Below are 25,313 nucleotides of genomic sequence, written 5' to 3' on the forward strand. Positions count from 1 at the left end.
CACCCCTGTCCTTTTATTCTCAGACCTCGGCCTCCCACCCTCCTGGGACATTGCAAGACCCAAACCACCGGAGGTACCGCAGGAGATCAATGGAAAAGGAGAGGATAGGGCGGGGGCAATCAAAGGGGAAGGCCAGAGGCAGAAAGCATGTGGTTGGGCCCCGCGCCTCCGAGGAAGCCATGCGAGGGTGACCTGGGATGCTCTCCCCTCCCCGGCCCCCTCCCTTCCCAGGGGGCGGCCCACATCCAGGCCGGAGCCCGGGCGGGGCGGCGCCGGCAAGGATGAATAATTGAGGTAGAGGGGAGGAGGAAGAGGAGCGGCGGAGGAAGAGCGGGAGGCGGGAGCCGCCCGCGCAGGGTCCTCCCCACTCCGCACCCCACCCGCTCCGCCGCCCGGAAGTCGCTCCCCGCCTCCTGCTCCGCCAACATGGCCGCGAAGTCGGATGGAGCGGCGGCCGTGGCCGGCCCGGGGCCCGAGGGGCCGGCGGGAGCAGATCGGGGCGGGGCGGGAGGGCGCGGGGAGGCTGCGGCGGGGATCGCGGGCCCGGGACCGGTGGAGGTGGGGTGCCCGGGGCCACGCTACGAGCTGCGGGACTGCTGCTGGGTGCTGTGCGCGCTGCTCGTGTTCTTCTCCGACGGCGCCACCGACCTGTGGCTGGCGGCCTCCTACTACCTGCAGGGTCAGAGCACCTACTTCGGCCTCACCCTGCTCTTCGTGCTGCTGCCCTCGCTGGTCGTGCAGCTGCTCAGCTTCCGCTGGTTCGTCTACGACTACTCGGAGCCCGCGGGGACCCCGGGACCCGCCGTCAGCACCAAGGACAGCGACATAGTCGGAGCCGCCATCAGCACCAAGGACAGTGCTGTCGCCTTCCGGACCAAAGAAGGTAGCGCGGAGCTGGTCCCCCGGCCCGCACCATCCTCGGCCGGCACCTACCGCCGCCGCTGCTGCCGCCTCTGCGTCTGGCTACTGCAGACCCTCGTTCACCTCCTGCAACTCGGCCAGGTCTGGAGGTAGGAAAAGAGCAGGTGAAGGAAGCTTGAGTCTAGGAGTGGGATGTCGCCCCAGATCTGCTCTGGCCTTTCTAGCCCGCCCTGCTCCTGTCCTGACCCTCACCCCGACCCACTCCATTGCCGCTCTCATTTCTTTGCAGTCAGCTTCTCACCTCTGCAAAACTCTGTTGGACCCATAGCTTTGATCTGGCTAATGGGGCAAGATGGGGTCAGAGATTCTGAGTGATGTGGGCAGGGAACGAGGGGACAAGCGTTACTTGGAACAGGACCACAGTGATCCTTCCAGTCCTGACCCTTCCCCCATGTCCAGGTACCAAGCCTCGACTTAGGAAACCACTCAGAAGTCCTTCCTACCACTCACGGGCACTCAGTTTAGAATTGCAGCCCAACATCCTGGAAAAGGCAGCTAAATGACTATCCCGCCCAAACTTCCTGGTTTTGTAGAGAAAGGGCCTGGGGTGAACCCAGTTCAGCACTGGTTAGCTCCTACTTCCTAAGGAGCTCCACAGTGCTGTCCCATCCCCCAAAAAGGGACCAAGGAGATTTGGAATCTTGACTCTGACACTAGATGTCTACTGGCTGCCCCTTAGTCCTCAGACCGGAAAACAACGCTGAGGCTTCATTCAAACTGTTCACTTGCAAGCTTCATTCTTTGCCAGCAAGTAGGGTGCCTGCTGGGCTGAGGTAATTGGAGAGAGGGGGAATTCTAAACCACGGCTCCTCTCAAATCAGGATTACTCTAGTTCCTTGGGCTGTACCCTGCAGTGACAAAATGGGTTTGCTTACTGTGTGATCTTAGGCACACCTCCTCCTCCCTCCAAGTCTGTTCCCTCACCTGTGAAATGAGAGGAATCTCTGCTCTTCTCATCTTGCTGGCTTAGGGTTTTTGTTTTTTTTTTTTTTTTAACATGTTGGGATGAGCAGGCAAGAGGAGGTCTGTGTGGGGACTCTGGAGACTGGAACGTATTTTGGGAATGTCAGGGATTACCGCGATTATAACGGAGGTGTGGAAAGCACGGGGAAAGCCACTCTTCAGATATAGAAGACGGTTATTTACTCTGTTGCATTTGAATGTACTCTGCCTAAGTCAGAAGATTTTGTTCTGAGCTGAGCATTGGACACTGGACCCCTGGTGTTTGCCCCAGCTGCTCACTTGCTCTGTGTCACCCATGTTATTCTGTTGGCTCTCTCTCTGCCTTAGTTTCCCCATCTTCCCCAGCCAAGATGATGTGTATTCCACTTCTGTTGCCCCGGAGTAGGGGGAAGGGGAAAACACTATCCATGGTCTTATTATTATTAGCTTGACACACAAAAATATTCATGTCTACATCCAGGAACTAATCTGCATTTATCATTCTGTGCCCAAGTGGACAGATGGTGGGTTATTTTTAGATTCTGAAATGGTAACTTCCTATTCTGGGTAGCCAAAGCTTCAACCCCCTTTCCCTTTAGCCTAAAGTGGGCCAGCTGCCCCACAACTCACAGGCTGCCTTCCTCCCCATTCAGAATCCACATACACAAAGCTAATAGTAATCTTCTTTCTTGAACAGAAATTGAGTTTCCCTCCAATAGGGAGAAGAACTGACATAGATGGGCGGAGGGGGGGGGGGAGGTTGTAGGGGGGCGTGGCTGGAAATGGCTGAAGGCCCACTGAACTCCATGGTTCCGAATACAAATAACTCTCCCTGATATTTCCACTGTTCTACACTGGGAAAGTGAGAGCTGGGATGAGATGTCTTGGAAAGGAGAACAGTCAATGAGAAGGGGGAACCTAACTTGGGGAGGCCGTTTGTGTCCACTGCATGGCATTTCTAAAACTCAGAATCTCTCTGGGAGAAATAAAACAAAACAATCGACTGTAATACTATCAGGCCTGTAAAAATCTTAGATGCTAGAGTTTAGTTTTTTAATTCTTCCTCTTGATCGCATTTCCTTTAAACATTTACTTAGGCACTTGAACCCTAATTTACAAGGCTATTGTAATTATTTTATTAAGCGCTCGGTTTCTGCCAAGCCTACTGGTTGCCCTTTTTTTTTTAAACCTTCATTCTCTCCTGTGTCTTCTCTAATAATTCCATCCTGTACTTAGTATTATAATTTTCACTTGGCAGATGAGGGAAGGGAGGCTGGGGGGGGCACCCTTGCCCAAGGTCACATAGTGATCAACTGGGAGCTTTGGAACTCAAGATTCTGCATCTTCAAAACCCAAGTTCAATTTATCCACCTTGCAATCCTGCCACCAAAGTGTTCCCCAAAGCTTGAAGAATTATGAGTCTGAGATTGTGAGATTGCACGGTGATAGAAAGCCCCGCTGCTGTTTCATAGAGATAAGAATGTGAAGAGGGGGGGAGACAGTTGAACCGAGTGGGTGACGATGAGGAAACTGTACTGTGGGAAAATGCTGCATTTGGGGAGGGTGTACTTTCAGACGACTTACGTTTTCATCTTGGTTTGAGAGTGACCTTGGGCCAGGCTCTGTCTGTTTCTGAGCCTCAGTTTCCCTGTGTGTGAAATGCCATGATTAGATGTGGTGATCCTAAGATGTGATATCGTTCTCATGATCCATAATGACGTGGTACAGTTCCATGTGACCATCTGCTGCCCAGAGCAGTTTAAGGTCATCAAGGTCAATTTGGGGTCCTCCCCCAATACCCTTTCTATGTCTAGGTTGTAGAATTGCATCCTCTGCCTCCCAATATGCCTGCCTTTTGGACAGATTCTGAAATGAGTTCGTCACCTGTGGGGTATTTTGTTCCATGCATGGGGCTGGGGTCTACAGAGAGTTAGAAAGCAATTACTGCCAGCTTGACTGTTCAGTAAATTCAGACTCTGCAGTCAATTAGGATAGATCTCATAGAAATGGCTATGGGGAATGAAATGTGCCCACCAGGCCACATTAACCAGGCTATAGTTCTGACTCTGGGTCTGCTATCACTGAATACTGTGGACCCTTGTCCCACAAGCTTTGGATTCTTAAACTGCCATGGGCCTAGAACATTCAGAGGAAGTAGAGAGAAGCCATGCAGTCTGGCATGCCTAGAAATTAAGTGGTGTTGGCACATGTTGGCTTACCACATGAGGTATTCCAGAAGATGTTCTGAGTGGCGAGGCTGGGGCAACCAGAGAAAACTGAGCCCTCTAGGGCGACACCCGAGAGACTGCTGTTTATTCTCTTCCTGATCCCACACTAACTTAGATTCTTAGTTTCACTCAGAAAGACAATCTCAACTCTCTAGGATTGTACAGTGCCTTCAAAAGCCAGGAGGGGTCACATAGACAAGGGCGCATAGGGTGTCAGACAAGGGGGCGGTGTTATGGAATACAAGTGTCCTAGACAAGATACAGATACCACCTGGTCACTCTCTAATGATCCCATGAGAAATCGTGGGTCCAACATTACCAGGTCTTGTTTTTTTGTTTTTTGTTTTTTTTAAGGGCAATGGGAAATTGGAAAATCAACTACTAAGATTTAAAAAAAAAAAAATAGTGTCAGCAAGGGCCAATAAAATGACTCTGTGAGTAAAGGTGCCTGCTACCAAGCCTGCCTGACAACCTGAGTTCACTCTCTAGGACCCACAAGATAGAAGGAAAGACTGACCCCAGCAAGCTGTTCCCGGGTCTCTACATACCTACCTGTGCAGTGGCACACACACACACACACACACACACACACACACACACACACGAAACCAACCACACACTCACGCACAACTTAAAAAGTAGCATCAGCCAAAGGAAACATTGGAGCGGGGCGTTCTTTATATCACCTCTAGCAAACACTTCACAAGAGCTATAAGGTCCTTGAGTCAGAACATCACATGAAAGGAAGGGGCTCCCAGACACCGCACGCCTGCCGTGTGCTAACAAGGCCTGTGTGAGAGGTCCCAGGCATCCTGTATTAAAGCCTTCCCGCGGTGGTTAGGGATACCTTCACTCATCAGACAAGGAAGCAAAGCTCAGAGAGGTCAAGGAACTTGATTGACGTTACAGGAGGAGGGGAGGGCTGGGGAGGGGAGGTTCCTACCCAGCTTTGTCTAATCCTCAAACCCAGCCCCATCCCTGACATAGCGCATTTGGTGTATTGGGAATCCTAAGAAAATGCCTGGAAGCAGTAACAGACTGAGTCCCTGGGAGAGCAGCAATGAGATCCTTTGGTGGGGCATGAAGCTGGCTGTGGGCTGGACACCAGCCTGTCCTTATCTACCTCTACCCCCAGCCCTCTGAGCCGTTAAGCCACCGAGGGCTGTTAAGCCAATTAAAGTCCCAACTCTGCCTCCTCTGACCCTGTGGGCAGCAAAGCAGTAAGCCATGAATCCTGCTCTCCCTAATCTTGAACTCATGGGCCCCAGCTTTGCCCAGATAAGCATGGCTTCCTAAGCCAATTAGTGTGAGGAAACCTGGCATGGGATTCCTCCCCGGCTGTCAGAGTCTGAGCACCCTGAGGTGGGGGTGGGGGGAGGAGGTGGTGGTGAGCTCCTGGGGCCTCCCTCTTACAGCTCACTAAGTTCAGCTGTACTGTTGCTGCCTGTGTGTGCCAGCGAGTCCCACACACCAGAGAACTTGTGTCGTGAGTCAGTGCAGCTGAGAGATCAAGCTCTCGGTCCCTTCTGGGGAGCTCCATCTTTGTCGTAATGTGAAGAGTTTGAACTCTTCATTCAGCGTTTCCATTCAAATCAAGCCACCTAATCCCCATGCCTTCCAAAGGAGAGAGCATTACTGTACCTATCTGCTTCTGGCTTTAAACATACCAAGGACTTAGCAAGGGCTGCTCCCATCACTTAAGTATTCAAAACCTGGTGGCAGGGCAAGTGGGATGCCTCGGCAGGTACAGGAGAATGACACGAAGCCTGATAATCTGAGATCAACTCAGGGGACTCACATGGTGGAAGGAGAGAACCACGAGTTTCACAATGTGAGCCGTGGCACACACAAGCCACCCCTACACAGGTGCACACAAAATACTTTAAATGTAATTAAAAAAAAAAAAAACCCAAAACTGGTAGCTGTGATTAGCACCATCATTGCTCTGTGAATAGTAGCCAATGAGTAGAGTGGGGGGGGCACAGTGATGTGGCACCCACGGATTTCATCTGCAGTTACTTGTGGAGCACCTGCTGTATACCTGGAACTGTTCTAAGTGCCAAGGATAACCGTGTAATTAAGATGGCAGCGTGGACGACAGTGGATCACATGGTAGCAATGCTATGTGAGAAGATGAACTAGGGACTGGGTAGATGGTTCAGTGCAGGGAAAGCTGAGTTGCACAGGCATGAGGAGCCAAGCTCTGATTCCTGGTACCCACAGAAAAGGCCACATGTGCCTGTGACCCAAGTGCTGGTGAAGGGAGGGAGACAGGAGGGTGGCTAATACTCTCACCCCACACTCAGTAAAAGACCATGTCTCAAGGGAATAAGGCAGAGAGTGAAACAACAGGATACCCGGTACCCTTCGGTGGCCTCTGTGTGCACACCTGCACATGCGCACAGGTACATACACCACACGCACAAAGCTGAAACAGAGCAGGGAGCTAGCGAGTTTGCAGAGTAGATGACCTGGGGAGGGTGGCCTCACTACGAGAGGTGGCACGTGGGTGAAGGCTGGGCTAGTAAGTGAGATGCAATACCCTTGTATCTTCTGCTTTCTGTGACTTTGGGCAAAGGTCATAACTTAATCTGTATCTTGGTCACCATAGCAGCATCATGTGGCTTGGGGTGTCTTGAGCTACACAATATATGTTTCGTGTGCGACACCTTGTCTGGAACACAGAAGCAGCTGATCGTAATTAGCCCTTTCTGTTTTCATATGTATGTGTCGTGTCAGTCCCAAATCACACTCTCTCCAAATGGTGTCTCTCAATCCTCTCTCCATCATTTCACCCCGGTTACCCACTGCTTTTGTGTTGGTTAGGAGTCTAGGATTTTTGAATCATCACACTCACATCTGAAGCATGTTTACAACCGCTTGGACTTGGCTACAGCCCCTTCACAAATGTTCCTCCCTGTGCTGACTTGGCAGGGTTGTTCTAGTGTGGCCTCCCCACCCTCCTTCTGGGGAGACCATCCCCGATGTGTTCTGCACTCTGCCCTTCCCTCCCCTGCTGTCAGGGCAGCCACAGTCCACCAGAGCCACTCCTAACAGACACAGAGGCAGCACTTAGGCCCTGTCTTCTGATCTATAAAGACCACACAGGCGAGAAACCCTGGGGAGCCAAGGGGAGGAAGGGCTGGAAGGAAATGGCTTTGAACCCCAGCAGCTGGGGCAATGGTCCCTGGAGGGAGGAGGAGGCGATTTGAGATCTACTCTGGCCTTTCCATTCGCCACCCTGCCTTTGTGAAAGTGTTCAAATTCTTAAACCTGGAACTGCTTTGGCCCTTCTCCACCATGGCCCTCCCACCCCACTCTGCCCACAACCAGAGGCAACTGGGGATCCTGGATCTGATACTCAGGAGTCCCAGGGTGCCCCTGGCTCCCCTCCCACCCCAACCCTGCATCAGAGTACTTGGCACCACTGATACCTCCTCCTCCTCTTCTTCCTCCTCCTCCGTCTGTACCCTCTCTTCCCCACCCCCAACCAGGGAACCCACACACCCTTTGTCCTAGCTGGTTTTGTGTCAACTTAACACAAGCTAGAGTCATCAGAGGGGAAGGAGCCTCAACTGAGAAAATGCCTTCATAAGATCCAGCTGTAAGGCATTTTCTTAACAATGATCAACGGAGGAGGACCCAGCCCATTGTGGGTGGTGCAGTCCCTGGGTTGTTGGTCCTGGGTTTTATAAGAAAGCAGGCTGAGCAAGCCTTGAGGAGGAACAAGCCAGAGAACAGCACCCTTCTATGGCCTCTGCATCAGCTTCTGCCTCCAGGTCCCTGCCCTGTTTGAGTTCCTGTCCTGACTTCCTTTGGTGATGTGGAACATCAATATAGAAGTGTAAGCTGAATAAACCCTCTTCTCCCCAACGTTTTGGTCATGGTGTTTCATTGCAGCAATAGAAACCCTAACTAAGACACCTTTGAAGGCCACACTTCCACGTTGCCTCTTTCTGAAAGCTTTTCCTGAACATACCCAGGACCACCCCCAGCATCTCACACCATCTTCTGCTTATTCAACCAGGCAAAAAACATCTTTCTATTTTCCTAAAGTGAAATGTTCTTGGCAGTTTTGTTTATGGAAGAGTTATGCATTCCAGCCACCCCAAAATCGTCTCATCGAGAAGGAATATAATGAAGAGAGATTTCCACTCGCTAATTAGATTTTAGATTGCTTTATGTTTTGAGACAGGGTCTTACCAATGGCCACTAAGTTGCCTCAGGTGATCTTGAACGTCTGATTCCCTCAGCTAGGATTGCAGGGCATGTCACTACACCCTGATGTATGTGGTGCTGGGTACGGACGGAGTCTAAGGACTTGGGCTGTGGAGGCAAGCACCCCACGACCGGAGCTCTATCTCCAGCCCATAGTTAGCTATTTCTTGCATTGTCTGAAGACTTTATTTCTGATTTTTAGTTCACTAGGACATAATTGATTACATGCATGTGTGTTGTAAAACTCAGCTATTTTGATGGGTGCCATGGCACCCACCTTTGTAATTCCAGCACTTGAGAGACGGGTTCAAAGCCAACCTGGTTTACATAGAGAGTCAGCTAAGGCTACAAAGTGAGACCCTGTCTTAAAAACGGAATATTACTAAAAATTAGTTATCACTTATTAAGACTTAGATTACATTATTGCCTCTGTGACAGACAGGATGAAGAACAAAACCCTATCCCACCACCCACACGGTTTTCAATGAGCCACTTGACCCTCTAAACCTTGGTTTTCTCTCATCTTTGAGGAAGGGCTAACAGTCCCTGTGGGTAGGTATATTGGCCATATGTACAGGCATACTGAGTGAATACATAGACCATGTTTTATACGTTATCAAGCATTATTCAGCACACAGCAGTGCTCCACATTAGCTAGCATTATTGACCCATTTTACAGATGTGAAGCTGAGTTACAGAAAGGAGTAGGCTCCCAGTTGATAGCAAAGCCAGGGCTGAAAATTATGTGGTCAAGACCCCTGAGTCCACCTGTGTGGGTTCTAAACCATTTTACCTTCTGCTAGCTAAGTGTATGCTTTTGGAAAACATTTTAAATTATATGTGTACATGTGAGAGTAGGGTGTGCATGTGAGTGCAGTTGCCCTAAGAAGCTAGTATAGACATCACTTGCTCCTGGCTTACGTTACAGGCAGCCGAGAGCTGTGTGATATGGATGCTGGGAACTAGACTCAGATCCTCTGTAAGAGCAGAGTGTGTGTTTGTGTCTTCATATGTGAGTGCAAGAGGAGATATGCTGTGGGCATGTGCAGAGATCAAAGGGCAACCTTGGGTAGTCAGTCCTAGCCTTACACCTTGAGACAGGGTTTCTTGCTTTGCGTTTATGTACACTGGGCTAGCTGGTCTACTGCTTACTCGGGGTTCTCTTCTTTCTGCTTCCCCATCTCACCAAAGGTATGCTGGGATTACAGGCACACACACCACTACAACACACACACACACACACACACACACTATAATGCTAGTCTCCACACATGCACAAGTGCTTTACTCAATGACCCATCCTCCTAGCCTGGTGAAGTGTTTTCTTATGGACTGATCAATCAGGTATTATTTTGAGAACAAGAAGGAGAAAAAAAAACAGAAAAGCATCTACAATGTTTTACTTTAATGTAAAATAAAGCACCTACCGCTACCATTCCAGACTCTTCCTCAGCTGTGCCCTGGGCTCATCACTCATTCCTGTCAGCCCAGCTGGCTGGTTTCCCCACAGATCGCAAGCCTGGGGAGGCCTGGCTGTGGTGCCCTTGTTACTTTTGGTGGCTGTGCACCCAACCAGCTCTTGGATGGGGAGCCTGCTGGCACGTGTTTTGGCTTCATGGCTGTGTTATCAGAGCTAGGGCAGTGCAAAAGCCTGTACCTAGGGCACAGCAGTGAGGTTTGCTAAGACTTCAGCCTCTGCGTCCAGTTGCCAGTGGGCTGAGGGTAAGATTCAACATGAAAACCTGTTGAGGCCAGTTCCCCAGAGGAAAAAGGCGTCGCTGACATAGGACATAGAAGATGTAAAATTCCTTGTGTGAAGTGGGTGCTTAATCATGTTGATGTGAACTGAATAGAACCTTTGAGATCGGAGTTTTAGGTGAGCCATTTCCTCTGTCTATAAAGTTTAGGTGAGGACTTGAGGGTTTTGGCCTGAGTTTCCCCAGAGCTTGGGAAAGAAGACAGAGGAGTGGAGCACTCTGGATCCTGGGCAGGTCAGAATCTCATCACACTGGAGCTGTGCGATCCTGAGCACAGTTGCTTCATCAGCCAGAGGCTGTCTGTAAAATAGCAGAGAGATGATGGTTCTGCCCGAGTTCCTTTAGAGATGTCAGCACTTGTCACAGAGTACATCCTTAGAAAGCACTGAGTGCTGCTACTCTTATGGGCTAACCCATCCTGCTGCTGGGAAGAGTATGGCAAGGAGCTCTTGGGGTCCTAATTCTCAGTGACCCTCATCCACTGAGTCCCACCAAGGAAGATCCTTGTTCTGTGGCTCCAATGTAGCGTGCACAGTGAGGATCTGAAGTTAAAGGGGGATGGGGTCTTTTGCATAAAAGCAAGAAGACCTCACAGCTCTCACAAGGGCATGAACACCCACCAGCAGAGGGTGTAGAGGAGGTGGCTAGAGATGCTGTAAGCGGGGACTTGCTTTTGCTTCATTTTAAAGGACACATGAAATGACTGTAACACCCTTATGGTTTAAATTCGCAGCCCTGACTTGGGGTCTTGTAATACCGAGTCCCATGCTGCTAGACTGTCACTTTGCAGGCTGCAGATCGGTGACATTTGGGGAGACCCAGCCTGGGATGTGTTTTTTTCCCCATAATTTCATCTCACCTGCTCTCTATTGATTTTGTTTTATGTATTCGATTTTTAATTTTAGTTCACCTGGTTTTTTTGTAGTGCTGGGATCAAATCCAGTGCCTCACCTAGGCCAGGCAAGCGTTCTCCCCCATGAGCTACATTCCTGGCGTTGCCTATTCTTTAAAGCGGCATTTTAGCTTTTAGCACATTAAATTCTAAACAACTACAGGAGCAGAGTGACTAGGCTGATGAACTTCACAGTGTATCATTAATGCCATCATAGAATTCAGTGCTGTCTGACTCTGGGCTCAGCAGTGTTCTGGGTCTGCACTGTCTAATGTGGGAGCCCCTAGCCACCAACAGCTGTTGAGCCCTTGGAATGGAAGAAGAGGGATGGATGAACACGTTTTTAAGTGAATTTAACTCCTTAAATTTATGTGTATGAGTGTTTTGCCTGTAGGTATATATTTCTACCATGTGCAGGTGTGTATGTGCACGTGTATGCATGTGCATATGGGCCAGAGGACACTCTCCAGGAACATTTCTCAGATGTCTCCTGCCTCTTGTTTGAGACAGGAGTCTCTCATTGTCTTAGATCTTCACCAAGAAAACTAGATTAGCTGGCCAGTGAACTCCCAGGGACCAGCCTGTCTTAGATTCCCAGTTTGCTATCATCACTGGGATGGCAGGTATGATCTACCAAGCCTGGCTCCCCACCCTCACTCCCCAGCATACAGGGGTGTTTTGCATGCATGTATGTTTATGCACCATGTGTGTGCCTGGTGCCTGTAGAGAGCATCGGATCCCCTGGAACTGGAGTACAGATGGCTGTGAGCCACCTTATAGGTGCTGGGACCCAAAGCCAGGTCCTCTGGAAGAGCAACAAGCATGCAGTGCATATAAACCCATGAGAGCACACACAGAAGGGTTTTTCTCTTAATATCTTGAGATATTTCATTAACTAGTCCCCATCATTTGCAACTTGGGACTTGCCTTTTTAAAGCATTAATATCTAAATTTCTGGCTGGACTTGAAAAGGTTAGAAGGGAAAACAAAATGACGCCCCTGTCATTTGAACTGTATCCTCTCCCAGGGTGGGTGGTTAGAGCTGAAACAGGCTGCCTCTTTAGATAGGCTATGCCGCTATAGCGCCCCAGAGCCCCCCAAAATGAGATCAGTTCAGTTCTCAGAGAACTGGAATCAGAAACTCCAAATCTACTTCTGGAGTTTCTGTGAGACCACAAACAGCCAGGTGTGATTCTATCTGTCTGCATTAGGTTCCAGATACCTTCAAATGTCACCAGGAGATTGGAATCAAGGCCCCTCCCCACTGTCTCTTGACATCCTAGCTCCACCCAGGAGGGAGGGACAGGATGGGACATGGGGCTTGGGGGAAAGCAAAGGACCTTCAGAACCTTCAGAGCCCAGGGCTCTGAGCTTTAGTCTCTCTTGCACATCACTAACCCATAACATAGCTGGCAAAGTTGAGGCCCAGAGAAAGGGAGATGTGAGAAGCCTGGTTCCAAAAATGGTTGCTCCAGAGCAGCTTTCTGTTTTTCTACTGAGCAAGAACATGGACACTGGCTGGGTGCTGGTGAGAGAGGATGGGATGGGAGAAAGTCACAGGTTTTTAGCTAAGACCTAAAATCAGTGGCCGGAAGTTTCTGGCCTGGTGCCAGTAAAGAAGAGGGGCTGTGACTCTTCAGGGGCTGTGAAGGAGAAGGGAGACAGCCTGGCTCCCAGCACCACATGAAATGGGAGCCAAACGTGTAAAATCACATTCTTTACTGACATTTAGGATTCTTTTGGCTGCCAACCCCAGGAAGGGCCTATTTTCTCATCCTTGCAGGAGTGCTCAGAATTGAGGCGTAAACCAACAGGAGGGGGGTATTGAAGCCATTCTTCCTGGGCTATCCTGCAAAACCTACAGGTGGGGTCTGGGTTCCCCCCGCTCAGCTTGATCCACTCCCTGGTGAAATGAGGGACATCTCTGTGTCTTGAGACACCACTCCATTGCTTTCTTGATGTTGGAGTTGGGCAGAGTCCCTCCTCCAAATGTCTGATAACCGTCTCCTTTTTTCATAAAAGCCCATCGTTTTCTCTGACCTGTCAACTGACCTACCCTTCACTCCATCTAGTGAGTTCTCCACAGCTTTTACCTCTAAAACTGCTGCCATCTTTAAAACCTTCCTGGGTCATGAGATAAAGACCTTTCCTCAAGTTGTTTCCTCTATCAAAATCCCCTCTCCTCTCCCCTTTCCACCTCCTTAGCTCCTGTACCTACTTCAGACTCCTTAGCAATCAGCACTTCCAGAGACTCTTCCCTGACTGTAGAACCTTCCCCACTCCCTCTGGTATTCTCTATGCTGTAGCACAAGACCTGGTCTGGACCATCACTGGAGCCTCTGGAACATGGTTTTCTCCCACTTACACAATGATTGAATCAGTGCCCAAGCCTTCATTATTAAAAATAGTGCTGACAAATGGGTTGGATCGCTCTTGCTCACCCCTGTGTCTACCATAGTTCTTGGCACATAGTAGGTACTCAGAAGTGTTGAGAAAATAAATGTCAGGTGGGGCTAAGAAGATAGTTCAACGACAGAGCACACGCTTAGCTCTGGGCTCACTCCCCAGTACACACACACACACAGATACACACACACAGAGATACACACACAGGTACACACACACACACACACACCAAATGAACCTTTCTTTTGATGATGTTCAGTTTTTCCATCAGAAAATGGGCTCCTAGTCACAGAAGTCACATGGCTGCAGTAAAGATTTTAGCAAGGTACACAATAGAATATATTGAATGAATGGCAGTTACTTTCTGCAGTGGGTGGAGATACCCCTACACATACACCCAGAAAAGAAACTGCCCATTGATCTCGCCTAGCCAGACAGATCTTCTCTGGCCCTCTGTTCTTAGGGGCAGCTTCTGTGGGAAAGCCAACTTTGCCAGAAACTACCAACTTTCTCTAGTTAGCAATTCTGACTTTTAGTTTTGTTTTGAAACAAGAGTCTCACTATGTAGCATAGATTAACTTGGGAGTTATTACGAAGCACAGGCTGGTGTTGGATTCACAGGAATCCTTCTGCCTCAGCTTACTTGTGTTGAAGTTTGAGATAGGGTCTCACTCTATATAACCTAGGTTGGCCTCAGACCAGCAAGTCTCCTGCTTCAGCTTCCCATGAACAGGCTTATAAGCAAGTATGATCATGCCTAGTTAGAAAGTACCAGGTTTCTTTCCTGACAAAGCCTGTGAGCAGACAACTTTAAGATGCCTTGCCTACGTCTGGCTGGTACCACATTACCACTTTCTGGCTTCCCAGTTGTGCTGGAAGATTGGTGCTTGATGTGGGTTATCGTTATCGTTATTTATAAGCCCTGCACACGGTCCATCATCCTACAAAGAGTTGAAGGATTTGGAGGGCAGGAGGCTTATTGTCTCCTAGCCCCACCCTCAGCTTGCAGGTGTCAGGCAGGGCCCATCTTGGAGACAGGGGTCTTTAGCAGGCCTGCAGGCTGCTTCCCGGATAGAGCAGGCAGAGGGGGGGGCGGGGGAGCCTCTGGAAGCTGTTGTGGTTTTGGCTCAGAGCCCTGAGGGGGAGTGGGGAGGGGCGAGAACACAGGCTCAGAAACTCGGAGACCAGAGACCGACAGATGGGAGAGCTGAGGATGTGAGAGACACAGACAGACAAGAGAAGAACCCAGAGTCAGGAAGAAGAGAATCAAGCAGGAGAGGACGGCTGGAAAACGGGCAGTCATGCTGAGCCATGAGCTGAGCAGTAGGCCAGCAGATGGACCAGTTAGTGAAGGACTGGAAGCCCCAGGCAGAGAGACCCACAAGAGGAAAAACAGGCTGACCCCAGAGCGTAGGTCAGACTGTCAGATGAATGCAGGGTCTGAAGAACAGGATGGTACAGCATAGACGGGTGGGATGGTGCAAGGGTCCCAGTAAGAGGCCCGCAGACTGGCTGACCACAGTAAAGGGATAGATAGAGATGACCGATGTTCAAGGGGAGACACCACCAACAATGATCTGTTGTCTGAGGCCATGTTTGTCTGTCTGAATGGAGATTAAAACCAATGACAGAAACTTCACCTCACAGGAGACAGATGGGGTAAGCTGGGGGCTGAACTCAGAAATTTCTCAGGAACAGTGATCCCCTACTTCTCTCCATTAAAGCAAACCCCTGGGGCTCTGGAAGATGCTGGTCAGAGGAGTGACCTGATAGGGGAAGAAGGGTGAATTCTGTCTACTTACTGACCCTGCTGCCCACTCATGGAGGTCACAGAGTCCTGAGGGAGCCATGAACCCAGAGCAGGTGGATTCCAACACTAACTGTTGGCCTCTCTGTTTCTCAGGCCAGGCCTGTTTTGCTCCAAGCCCCACCTGTTTATGCTTATTGGTTCCTCGACTTCCTCTTCTAGACCAAGCTTCCTCTTTTAGCATGCACAAGACAGTGAACTGGAGGCTAGCAAGATGGCTCAGAAGGCAAAGACACTTACTACCAGGCCTGACCACTTGATTTTGGTCCCCGGGTCTCACATGTGAGAAGGAAAGAGCTGACTCCCACAGGATGTCCCCCAACCTTCACACATGACACACATACATGCCAACACACACACATACACACACACACCAACTTCCCCACATGGAATACACATGCCTACACACACATATACTAACCTCCACACATGGCACACACATGCCTACACACATGCCTACACACACACACACTCACACATAATTAACAAGAAATGCAATGATATTTTGTTTGGTTTAGAGACAGGAAGTCAGAAATGACACAACAGGATTTGCATCTACAATCCTAATTCTTGGGAGGATAAAGGAGGGGCAATCTCATGAATTCAAGGCCATCCTGGATTATTTAGCAAATTCCAGGACAGCCAGAGCTATATAGCGAAACTCTATAAAAAAAAAAAAAAAAAAAAAAAAAAAGGCTAGGAACCAGAAGTTCAATCCCAATAGACGTCTCCATAGCCCTGTAATTGGCTTTTGGTTAAAGGCACTGGCTGCACTGCCTGCTCATTCCGGCCTTCAGGCCACTAGCATCTGATAATCAGAGAGAGGCACCAGGGAAGACTTCCTGGAGGAAGAACAACAGAATGAATCAGGAGTGAAGTGCCTGGAGGTGTTCTGGCTCTGTGCAGACTGAGACAGGGAAGCCCAGGGTCTGCTAAGACCAAGAAGGACACACACACAAGACTCATTTATCAGTTCATTCAACATTTATACCTGCTTTCTACCTGCACAAAAGCAGAGGAGACTCTGGTGACCATTACAAACAAGGCCTCTGCCTCATGGAGCACCAGTGACCGAATAGAAAGAAACTGTCTAGGGGCTGAGGATGGACCTCAGCTGGTCGAATGCTCGCACAGCATCCACAAAGCCCTGGGACTGATCCCAGCGCTTCATAAACAGAATGTGGCGTCTCACACCTGCAATCCCAGCACTCGGGAGATGAAGGCTGGAGGACCAGAAGGAAGGCAGGGATAGGATGGACTAGAATGAACCTTAGAGGTGGGAGGTGCTGATGTGGGATGGGTGGCCTCCTCTAAGGATGTGTTAGGGAGCGGATGAGGAGCCAGGCAGATCAGGATGTGAGGAAGCACGCAGCGAGTGCAGAAGCCCTGAGTCTGGAGCGAGTCTGGCAGGGAACTCCCGCTGCAGCTGGGGTGTGGAGAACAAGCAGACAGTGGTTTGAGATAGAGAGAAGATGAGCAGGCCAGATGGTTGGGAGAAGCTTGGGTTTCCTTCCAAGTGTGATAAGAGGCCTGTGTATGGCTTCCAGAAAGTGAGTGACCAGATCTGTAGGTCTTTTAGAATTCTCCACTGATTGCTATGCAGAGAACGAACTGTAGGGGGCAGGAGCGGATGGAGGAGAACCACGGAGAAGGGAAGGCTGATTTGGTTGGTTGTCCTGGCAAGAGATGAAGGGCGCTTTGTACCAATTGGTGGTGCCCACCCGAGAGGTGGTTGGGAATGGCACTGGATGCATTTTGGAGGAAAACCAAGTCTAGTTTTTTTTGCCTTGAGGTGGGGTGTCCTGTGTGGGTGTTATCAGCCCCATCCACTGTGATATCTGCTTCTTTCAACTTTCAAACAGAGCAGGGTGTAGCGAGCAATAGGATTCCTAGAGGAGGTTTCAAGAGCAGTCGCTCGGTGGCCACAAGGAGCCAGAGACCCCCACCCAAAATATGTTCCTCTTCTCTACACCGATGCTATGTGCACATCCATCTACAATTTGTAAATTACTGTTAACTCTTTATCATTTGATGCTTCCTTACAATGAGGAAGAAGAAAGATTCAGGAAAGCTGAAACTACCCAAGGCCATAAAGCAGGGTCCAGGGCAGGGCTGGGACACACCCTGACATGGCCAGTATTCCGACATCTTGTCTTTGGGATCTTCATCCTGGTGGCTGTGGTTCACATAGGGGGCACAGCCCTGTTCCAGAGGAAGGGCAATTGAAGCCAGAAAATAAGGTTGCATGTCCTCAACAGTGTAGTTTTAAGGCCTCAGTGGCTTAACATCTACTAAGCATGTTAGAATACAGCCACATCAAACATCACATGTAAATTATATATAACCAAATAAAAGCCAAACTGCAAATGACTAGCTGACATCATGTTCTGCTTTGCAGACATTTAACTAAACATTTATTAATTTGGATTCCGCAGGGTTTTTTCCCCCTGTTTTAAAGCCAATCCCCCCCCCCCACAAGCCTCAAACACTCTCCTAAGCCCATGAACATCTCACAGGCCCCTCCCTGGCAGAGAGTAGTGAGTAGTGCTGGCTGGAATTACAACCACTGTTTTGGTCCCATGGCCAAAAGGACAAGAGTGAGGCTGGGCTCAAAAGGCTCAAGCCTTTTGTCCCTAGGCTGCAGTGCGGCTTCTGCTAATCTTATACCCCCAAGCTCCATGGACAGGTAACAGGCGCCTCTTTTTCTTCCCTCCCCATCGAAGGCCTGGATGGTGTGAGCCCTTTGTCTGCGGTTAGCTGGAAGCTGGCAGAGGAGAGAGTAGGAGTGGGCGGGGAGGTAGCAGGAGGCCTGCCAGGTGGTGACGGATGCTGGCGGGGTTGGCACCTCCCTCATCCTAACCTGGGCGGAAACAGATGGTCTTCTAGCTTCAGAGAAACTTCCAGGGTATTGCTCTTCCCCAGCTCCCCAGCCCCCTGCACATTGGACCAGCTGGCCTCTCCTTTCTATTCGAAGTCAGAGCCACAGAAGTGAGGAGGGCAGGAGAGGTGGAGGCCTAGAATGAAGATTGGGGTCCCCAGAAACCCTAGGATCACCTGCCCCCCCATCCCCAGCCCTCACCACTGGCACTTCCAGGTCTGTTCTCTTCCCCTCTAGTGCACCACCCCCTTAGCTCAACTCTGTCACTGCTAGCCCGGAGGAGCAGCCCCAGCCTCTCCTTGGCTTCCCTCCAAGCCAGCCCTCAGAGTGGGCTTTGGAAGCTCTGAGCTGATCCTATCACCTCCAATTCTGGGATTCAGATAAAAAATTAAATCTTTACTCTCCAGTCCAGATTCTTTTTTTTTTTTTTTCAGAGATGGAACCCAGGTTCTTGTGCATGCTAAACTTGTATTCCACTACTGAGTAGACCCGTAGCCCTGCAGTCCAGAACTGGTTGCAGAATTTGGTGAACTTTTGCAATGTGATGAATTATGAAAATTCTGGTCTTCCTGGACCCCTGTCTCATTGGAAGCCTCCTGTCTGGACCCAGCCCAGCAAACCTCAGCCTATTTCCCTGGGAGGGCATGGGCTCTCATGGCCTCCGTACTTTGCATCTACCCATTCTCCTGAATGTCCTCATTTCTTGCTGTCCTGAAGTGTGTGTGTGTGTGTTTACTTATTTGCATTTTTATCTACGTGGGTGCATTGTCTGCAAATATGTTTGTGTACCATGTGAGTGCAGTGCCCATAAAAGAAAGCACTTGCTCCCCTGAAAATGAAGGCACAGACAGTTGTGAGCTGCCATGTGGGTGCTAGAGATAGAACCCAGGTCGTCTGGAAAAGAAGCCAGTGCTTAGAAACAATGAGCTGTCGCTCCAGCTTCCCCCCACCTCTAGTGTTTTTATTGTATTTTATTTGACTTTTTTTTTTCCTACACAAAGTCTCTTTTCATAGCCCAAGCTGGCCTTGAACTTGTGGTCCTCCAGACTCAACTCCTCAAGTGTTGGGATTACAGACAATATGTGCTTTAAGACTGAAATCTAAACCAGGCATGGTGACGCCTAAAGGGAGGGAGGAAGGCAGTGGAGGCAGAACGATTAGGAATTCAAGACCTGAGCTGGAGAGATGGCTCAGCCGTTAAAGGTTAGGCTCACAATCAAAAATATAAGGAATTCAAGACCTGAGCTAAGTACGGAGTTTGAGGTCAGCCTGGGTTACACGAGAATCTACATTAAAAACAAAACAAAACAAAATAAGACAAAACAAAACAAACAGAAAATTAGCATGGTGTCACATACCTGTAATGCCAGCACTCAGAAGGCAGAGGCAAGCGGACCAAGAGTTCAAAGACATCCTTAGCTACTTAATTCTAGACCAGCCTGGGCTACTACAGATACTGTCAGGAAAGAAAGAAGAGGAAAGAGGGTGAGGGGAGAGAGAAACTGTTTCTTGCAGGAAAACTTCCTTGACTGCTCTCCTTCCTTGACAAAGTTTTTTTTTTTTTTTTTCCTCACTCTCACGGCAGGGTGAGGTATGTAGGGACACAGACCTAATACCGAGGTAGATTGAAGCTCACCTGCTTATAAGACTGGATGACACTGGCGGTAGGAATCCTATGTGTGAGTGGGGGAGAGGTGGGAGACTCAGAAAAATGGTGACCTACCACAACTCATCAAAAGAAACCCAGTCCAGTCCTGGGGCCACCCAGCAGTCAAGCGAACAGCAACTTTCGCTCCTGGGAGCCAGGTGTCATATTGGGGGTATGTCAGTAGCACTAATTGGGGCCAAGGGGACCTCAAATTGCATGTTCTTGGCTACATTTGGGAGAACAGAGTTTAGGACTTTGAGGAGTCAGAGCCAGCAAGCCCACCCCTCTCATTATCATCTGGAGGCCCTATAGCACTGTGGCTCCTTCCACAGCTGTCAGCACAGCATGTATAAAGTTGGTCCCCTGGTTCCAGTGTCCTAGAAATGCCAGCACTTTCCCCTCCCTAGTGTCTCTGTTTGAAGCTCAGGCACTAGGTCACTGGATCTGTGTCGGACAGTCTGCATCTGCTTTTGGAGAATTTCTCTGTGGTATGCACAAAGAGCTAACCGGCCATAGGCACCTAAGTTTTTCAGGGACTGGGGAGAGACAGGTTCTGTGGTCACAGGGTGGAGTTAGACTCAGTTCCTCAAACCGTGTAGACACTGCTCTTTCCCATCCATCCTCTCTGATACTTCAGAAGGAATGAGGACTCAACAGATTAAGTTAGAAGTAGAGTTGGGGATTGAACTCAGACCTTAGATCCTCCCCTTCCTGCTCCGAGGTTGTTGGAGCCATTAAAGTCAACCAACATACAGCTATGTATTCATTCATCTGTGAACATATGAATGGAACACCTACTATGTGGTAAGAGCGGAGTGTACTGTGCTTAGCAGGTGATTGTAGTCGCTGGCCTGGAGCTCAAAGCTGGGGGAGATGTGTGCCTAGCCAGGAAGTTCAACCTGCTGCGACAAGGGCTGAAAAAGGAGCGGGTGGGAGCGGGGTTAGGCTGAAGGGGCTCCTAACTCCCCGCACATGGTCAGCAGAAGCCTGATATTTGAAACATGAGCAAGACTTAGCCAGGTTTGGGAATAGGGTAGGAACAGGGAGGCGTGTTCCAGGGAAAAGGAATAGCAGAGGTGTAAAAGCCGGGTGTCGAGGAGAACCGTTAAATGTCCTGGAATCCGCGGCCTGTGCCAAGCAACCATGAAGTTTGTTGGGTGAGCAGCTTCCCTGAGGCCAGGAGCAGTAAGTGGGTCAGGACTCGGGTCTGACACCAGCTGTGATCCATACAGGAAACCTATGAACAAATCTCTTCAAAGTTTCCAGTAAGAAGCGATGTGGTCTGTTCGTTACTACCTGGAATCGAGTTCTGGTTCCGCTGTGTGACCTTGGGCAAATGCTATGGTCTCTGGTTCCCAGTTCCTTCCCCTAAACTGGAGATGAGGCTAGGACTAGGCGAGAAGCTAACGGGTGCACTCGGTGCTCAGCAACCACGCCCCGCAGAGCCTATTTTACAGCCACAGTGTAGGTCCTGGAGGTGGGGGACTTACCCCGGCGCAGGCGGGAAACTGGGGTAGGGAAAACACGAAGCCGGAGGAGCCTGGAGCTGAGTACCACCTCCCCCTGCAGGTACCTGCGCGCCCTATACCTGGGACTGCAGAGCCGCTGGCGCGGGGAGCGGCTGCGGCGCCACTTCTACTGGCGAATGCTGTTCGAGAGCGCGGACGTGAGCATGCTGCGTCTGCTGGAGACCTTCCTGCGCAGCGCGCCGCAGCTGGTGTTGCAGCTCAGCCTGCTGGTCCATCGCGGCCGAGAGCCGGAACTGCTGACGGGTGAGCCCCATCCACCACCCGCTGTGCCCCGCTCCCAAGGCTGAGTTGCTTGCCCAGAGTTTAGGGAACCACACCACCCTCACCACTTTCTAGGCCTCTCCATAACCTCCCCTCCCGTCTGACTTGTTTCTCCACTCTGACACCATCCCTCAGACACCCTAGACTCCTCTCTCTCTTTTCCCTATTACCAGGGCTGACCGTATCTTGCCTCTGCCCATCACTCCCTCCAACCAAACTTAGGCCTCCCGAGGGAGCCCTCTGCCGGCTACGTTCTACAAACCGAGTCCCAGCCTACATCCTCTGGGAACCCCTTGCTTTATGGACCTGTTCAATCACCATCTGTTTCCAGAGAATCTATCTACCTATCCCTTCACTAGATGTCCTGGTCTCCTCCCTTGTACCAGGTCCCGTTCACGCCAACCCTGCCCCTTCGGGAAACACTCCGGTCCAAGGCAGTCAGTGTCACAGAAAAGCCACATCACCTATCTCTAACGCAGCTCATGGTCTTTGCATCCACATGCTCTCTAACCCATCCTCAGTGTCTCAAGGCTCCAATCACTAGCGCCCAGGCCCCTCAGGGACGCCTTCTGCCCTCTCTCCAGCCCAGAGTTCAGGGCCCTACGTGGGATTCCCTCCTTAGTTCTGTCCAGCTTTACTTGCCCCTCCATACCCAGCCTCACATCTTCTAATGGTGTCCTGACCCCTCCCTGGCCTAATGATCCCTTCTTGATCCCTTTTACTCCCAGAGTCCTGGACCCTCATTTCCCACCCTCCACCAAGACCCCCAAATCCTGTCTACACCCCGTACTAGAATCCCAGACTCGATGCCCATGAAGCTCAAAAGCACACCAAATCTATTCTCCTTTATGCTCCCACACCCACAGAAGAATCCAGCCCATTCTTCCACCCCACCCCCATATCCATACCCCTTGAAGACCCTTCCCCCAGCTGGACCCTTCCTCACACCTGATCCACAGACCTTCACACCTGCTCAGAACCCAGGTCCTGACCCAGCACCTCCTCCTCTCCAGACCCCAACCTGGACCCACCCGTAACCCAGCCCACCCCACCCCTACCCTGTCTCCACAGCTCTCTCCATCTCTGCCTCCCTTGTGTCCCTGGCCTGGACCCTGGCATCATACCAGAAGGTGCTGAGAGACTCAAGAGATGACAAGCGGCCTCTGTCCTACAAGGGTGCTGTCGTCCAAGTTCTGTGGCACCTGTTCACCATTGCGGCGCGAACCCTGGCCTTTGCCCTCTTTGCCAGTGTCTACAAGCTCTACTTTGGCATTTTCATCGTCGCCCACTGGTGCATCATGACCTTCTGGGTCATCCAGGGTGAGACAGACTTCTGCATGTCCAAGTGGGAGGAGATCATCTACAATATGGTGGTGGGTATCATCTACATCTTCTGCTGGTTCAATGTCAAGGAGGGCCGCAGCCGCCGTCGTGTGACCCTCTACTACTGCATCGTGCTGCTGGAGAACGCAGCGCTCACTGGCTTCTGGTACTCCAGTCGCAACTTCTCCACTGACTTCTACTCACTCATCCTGGTCTGTGTGGTGGCCTCCAGCTTCGCCTTGGGCATATTCTTCATGTGTGTCTATTACTGTCTCCTGCACCCCAACGGCCCCATGCTGGGTCCCCAGGCACCTGGCTGCATCTTCCCTGAAGCCCCAGGGCCTTGTGGCCCTCCAGCTGATGCCATCACAAGTCCGCCAAGGTCTCTGCCGAGGACTACAGGCACTGAGCGGGATGGGGTCGCAGTGGGAGGTGAGCGAGCCGGGACCCCTACACCACCTGTCTTCCAGGTGCGACCCGGTTTGCCTCCCACACCAGTGGCTCGCCCCTTGCGGACAGAGGGGCCTGTCATTCGGATTGACTTGCCTCGGAAAAAGTACCCAGCGTGGGATGCTCATTTTATTGACCGCCGGCTCCGGAAGACCATTCTGGCACTGGAGTATTCTTCACCTGCCACACCCCGGTTGCAGTACCGGAGCATGGGCACCTCCCAAGAGCTGCTGGAGTATGAGACCACAGTATAGACACAGTCTGCCTCCCAAAAGGGACAGGCTTGACTGACCCCACATTGACCACAGTGTTGAGTCTGGTTTTTCAGGGCCACCAGGCTAAGTGGGAGTAGATCTTTGGATCCAAGAATGGTCTCACCATTAGGATCCCTTAGGGGAGAGGGCAACCAACCCTGTGGAGGCCCTAGGCCTCATTTTAAGCCCTGTGGCCCATTCTCTAAGTTCCCCTGGACCAGGGCACAGGGCGTCAACTGGTGCTACCCCTCATGAACTGCCCCAGTCTCTTGGGGAATACCATATAATGCTTGCCACGGGGGTCTTAACTATCCCTGGCCTAGATTCATCCCACATCATCCCTGGTGGGCCTACAAGAAAGAAGGCACTGCCCGGGGGCCCAAGTACCCCTCAGGGAGTGTGGGGGAAGGGCTGCCATGTGGTGGGAGGGGATCTCTTTGAGAAAGATGGAGAAGGCTGTGGGAGGTGTGGGATGAGTTGGGGGGAATCTCTGGACAGGGTTGGCACAGTTCCTGTAGGAAGGGAAGCTGGACAGGAGGAGGATTAGAGCAGAAAGTGGGGGAGGGGACTTGGGGGTCTGACAGCGCAGGTGTTGGCAGGATAGAGAACCCTGAGGAGTGAGGGCTGACAGCAATATGAAAGGTGGGGTGCCTCTGCTTGGGAGGTGCACTTGGGAGGAGCTCTATTATGGATGAAGTCTAGACCCCTCAGGTGAAAGGTCACAAGGTGCCATTTGTTCTAGATGTGCAGATGGGATGCGCCCTCTAGAGGGAGTCTTAAGCACAGCAGATAAAATGTCCAGGGAGATTCTGTCCAGCTCAACTATAGATGAGACCCTGTAGCCTCACTCTATCGCACTGAGAGAGGACCTGCTGGGGAGACATCTAGATTCTAGAATACCTCTTGATAGCATGTCTTATGGAGCTGCTGATCTTTTATAAGGACCAAGGACCTGGAGCCCTGATGCTCTGATGTGGAAGAGTCTAGCTTCTACCGTGGGTGGTTGGGGAGGGGAAGCATGAGTCACCTGGGATGTTCTAGAATGGGTGCTCTAGTTCTAGATCTCCTTCTACATCCCCAGCCCTATCTTCTCTAAAAGGAAATTGTCCTCAGGACCCTCGAGACATTTCTGCTGCCAAGTGGCTCTCAGCTGGAAAAAAAAAATAGCTCTGGGGATGTGACATAAATTTTGGCTTCCTGCCACCCCACAGTGAGGTTCTCTGGGGCAATATCTAGGAGACAAAATTTGTTTTTGCCTCAAATCTGCCAAGGCCCCAGGCCGATGACCCATTTCCCATAGTCCAGACATCCTAGGTTGCACAAAAGACCACTCATCTTGGCCCACGTCCCTGGCCTGGGACAGCAGCCAGTCTTGACTGGGATGCAAGATGATAAGACTGGGGAGCTAGGAAGTTCTGTGAAATAGAAGATGGAGTTCTAGGCAGATCCTAGAGTCACTCATCACTCTCCCTCATGCCAAGTGAGATGAGCTCACTGAAAGGGGACTTTAGGGACAAGTGCAGATAGAGCTGGAAGTGTGGCGGGCCATGAGAATTCTAGACTATGCAAATAAGAAGTATTTAGCCCTCCCTGGCTCAGCTTTTCTTGAAGTTACAGATAGAAAACTGAAGCTCAGAGTGGCAGCGACTCTCACAAGGTCCCATCAGTGCTGGTGTGGCAATGGTTGATTTGCTGAGGTTGCAGGGAGGGTCCCACACTCACAGTAAGGCTAAGAGGGCACACATGAGCACACATCATGCCCACGATACGTGCCATTGTGCTATCATACCACTGCGGGT

At 50.7% G+C, this 25,313-nt stretch overlaps 1 protein-coding gene across 1 annotated transcript; it reads left to right on the forward strand.

Moving 5' to 3' along the window:
* The first annotated feature begins 263 nt into the window (after window positions 1–263).
* On the forward strand, window positions 264–24,321 carry Xkr7 (XK related 7). Its single transcript, XM_021157072.1, has 3 exons — window positions 264–1,010; window positions 21,267–21,469; window positions 22,559–24,321. The coding sequence occupies exons 1-3, from the start codon at window positions 427–429 to the stop codon at window positions 23,512–23,514; spliced, it is 1,743 nt and encodes a 580-aa protein (XP_021012731.1). The 5' UTR covers window positions 264–426; the 3' UTR covers window positions 23,515–24,321.
* Window positions 24,322–25,313: the final 992 nt, after the last annotated feature.

The sequence above is a fragment of the Mus caroli genome, chromosome 2 (assembly GCF_900094665.2).
Source record: "Mus caroli chromosome 2, CAROLI_EIJ_v1.1, whole genome shotgun sequence".
Classification (NCBI taxonomy): Eukaryota; Metazoa; Chordata; class Mammalia; order Rodentia; family Muridae; genus Mus; species Mus caroli.

Bases quoted from the DNA above. Each gene is read 5' to 3' on its own strand.
- Xkr7 (XM_021157072.1), top strand. From the start codon at position 427: ATGGCCGCGAAGTCGGATGGAGCGGCGGCCGTGGCCGGCCCGGGGCCC. The intron at 1,011-21,266 runs GTAGGAAAAGAG...CTCCCCCTGCAG, and splicing joins CAACTCGGCCAGGTCTGGAG to GTACCTGCGCGCCCTATACC. The intron at 21,470-22,558 runs GTGAGCCCCATC...CTGTCTCCACAG, and splicing joins AGAGCCGGAACTGCTGACGG to CTCTCTCCATCTCTGCCTCC.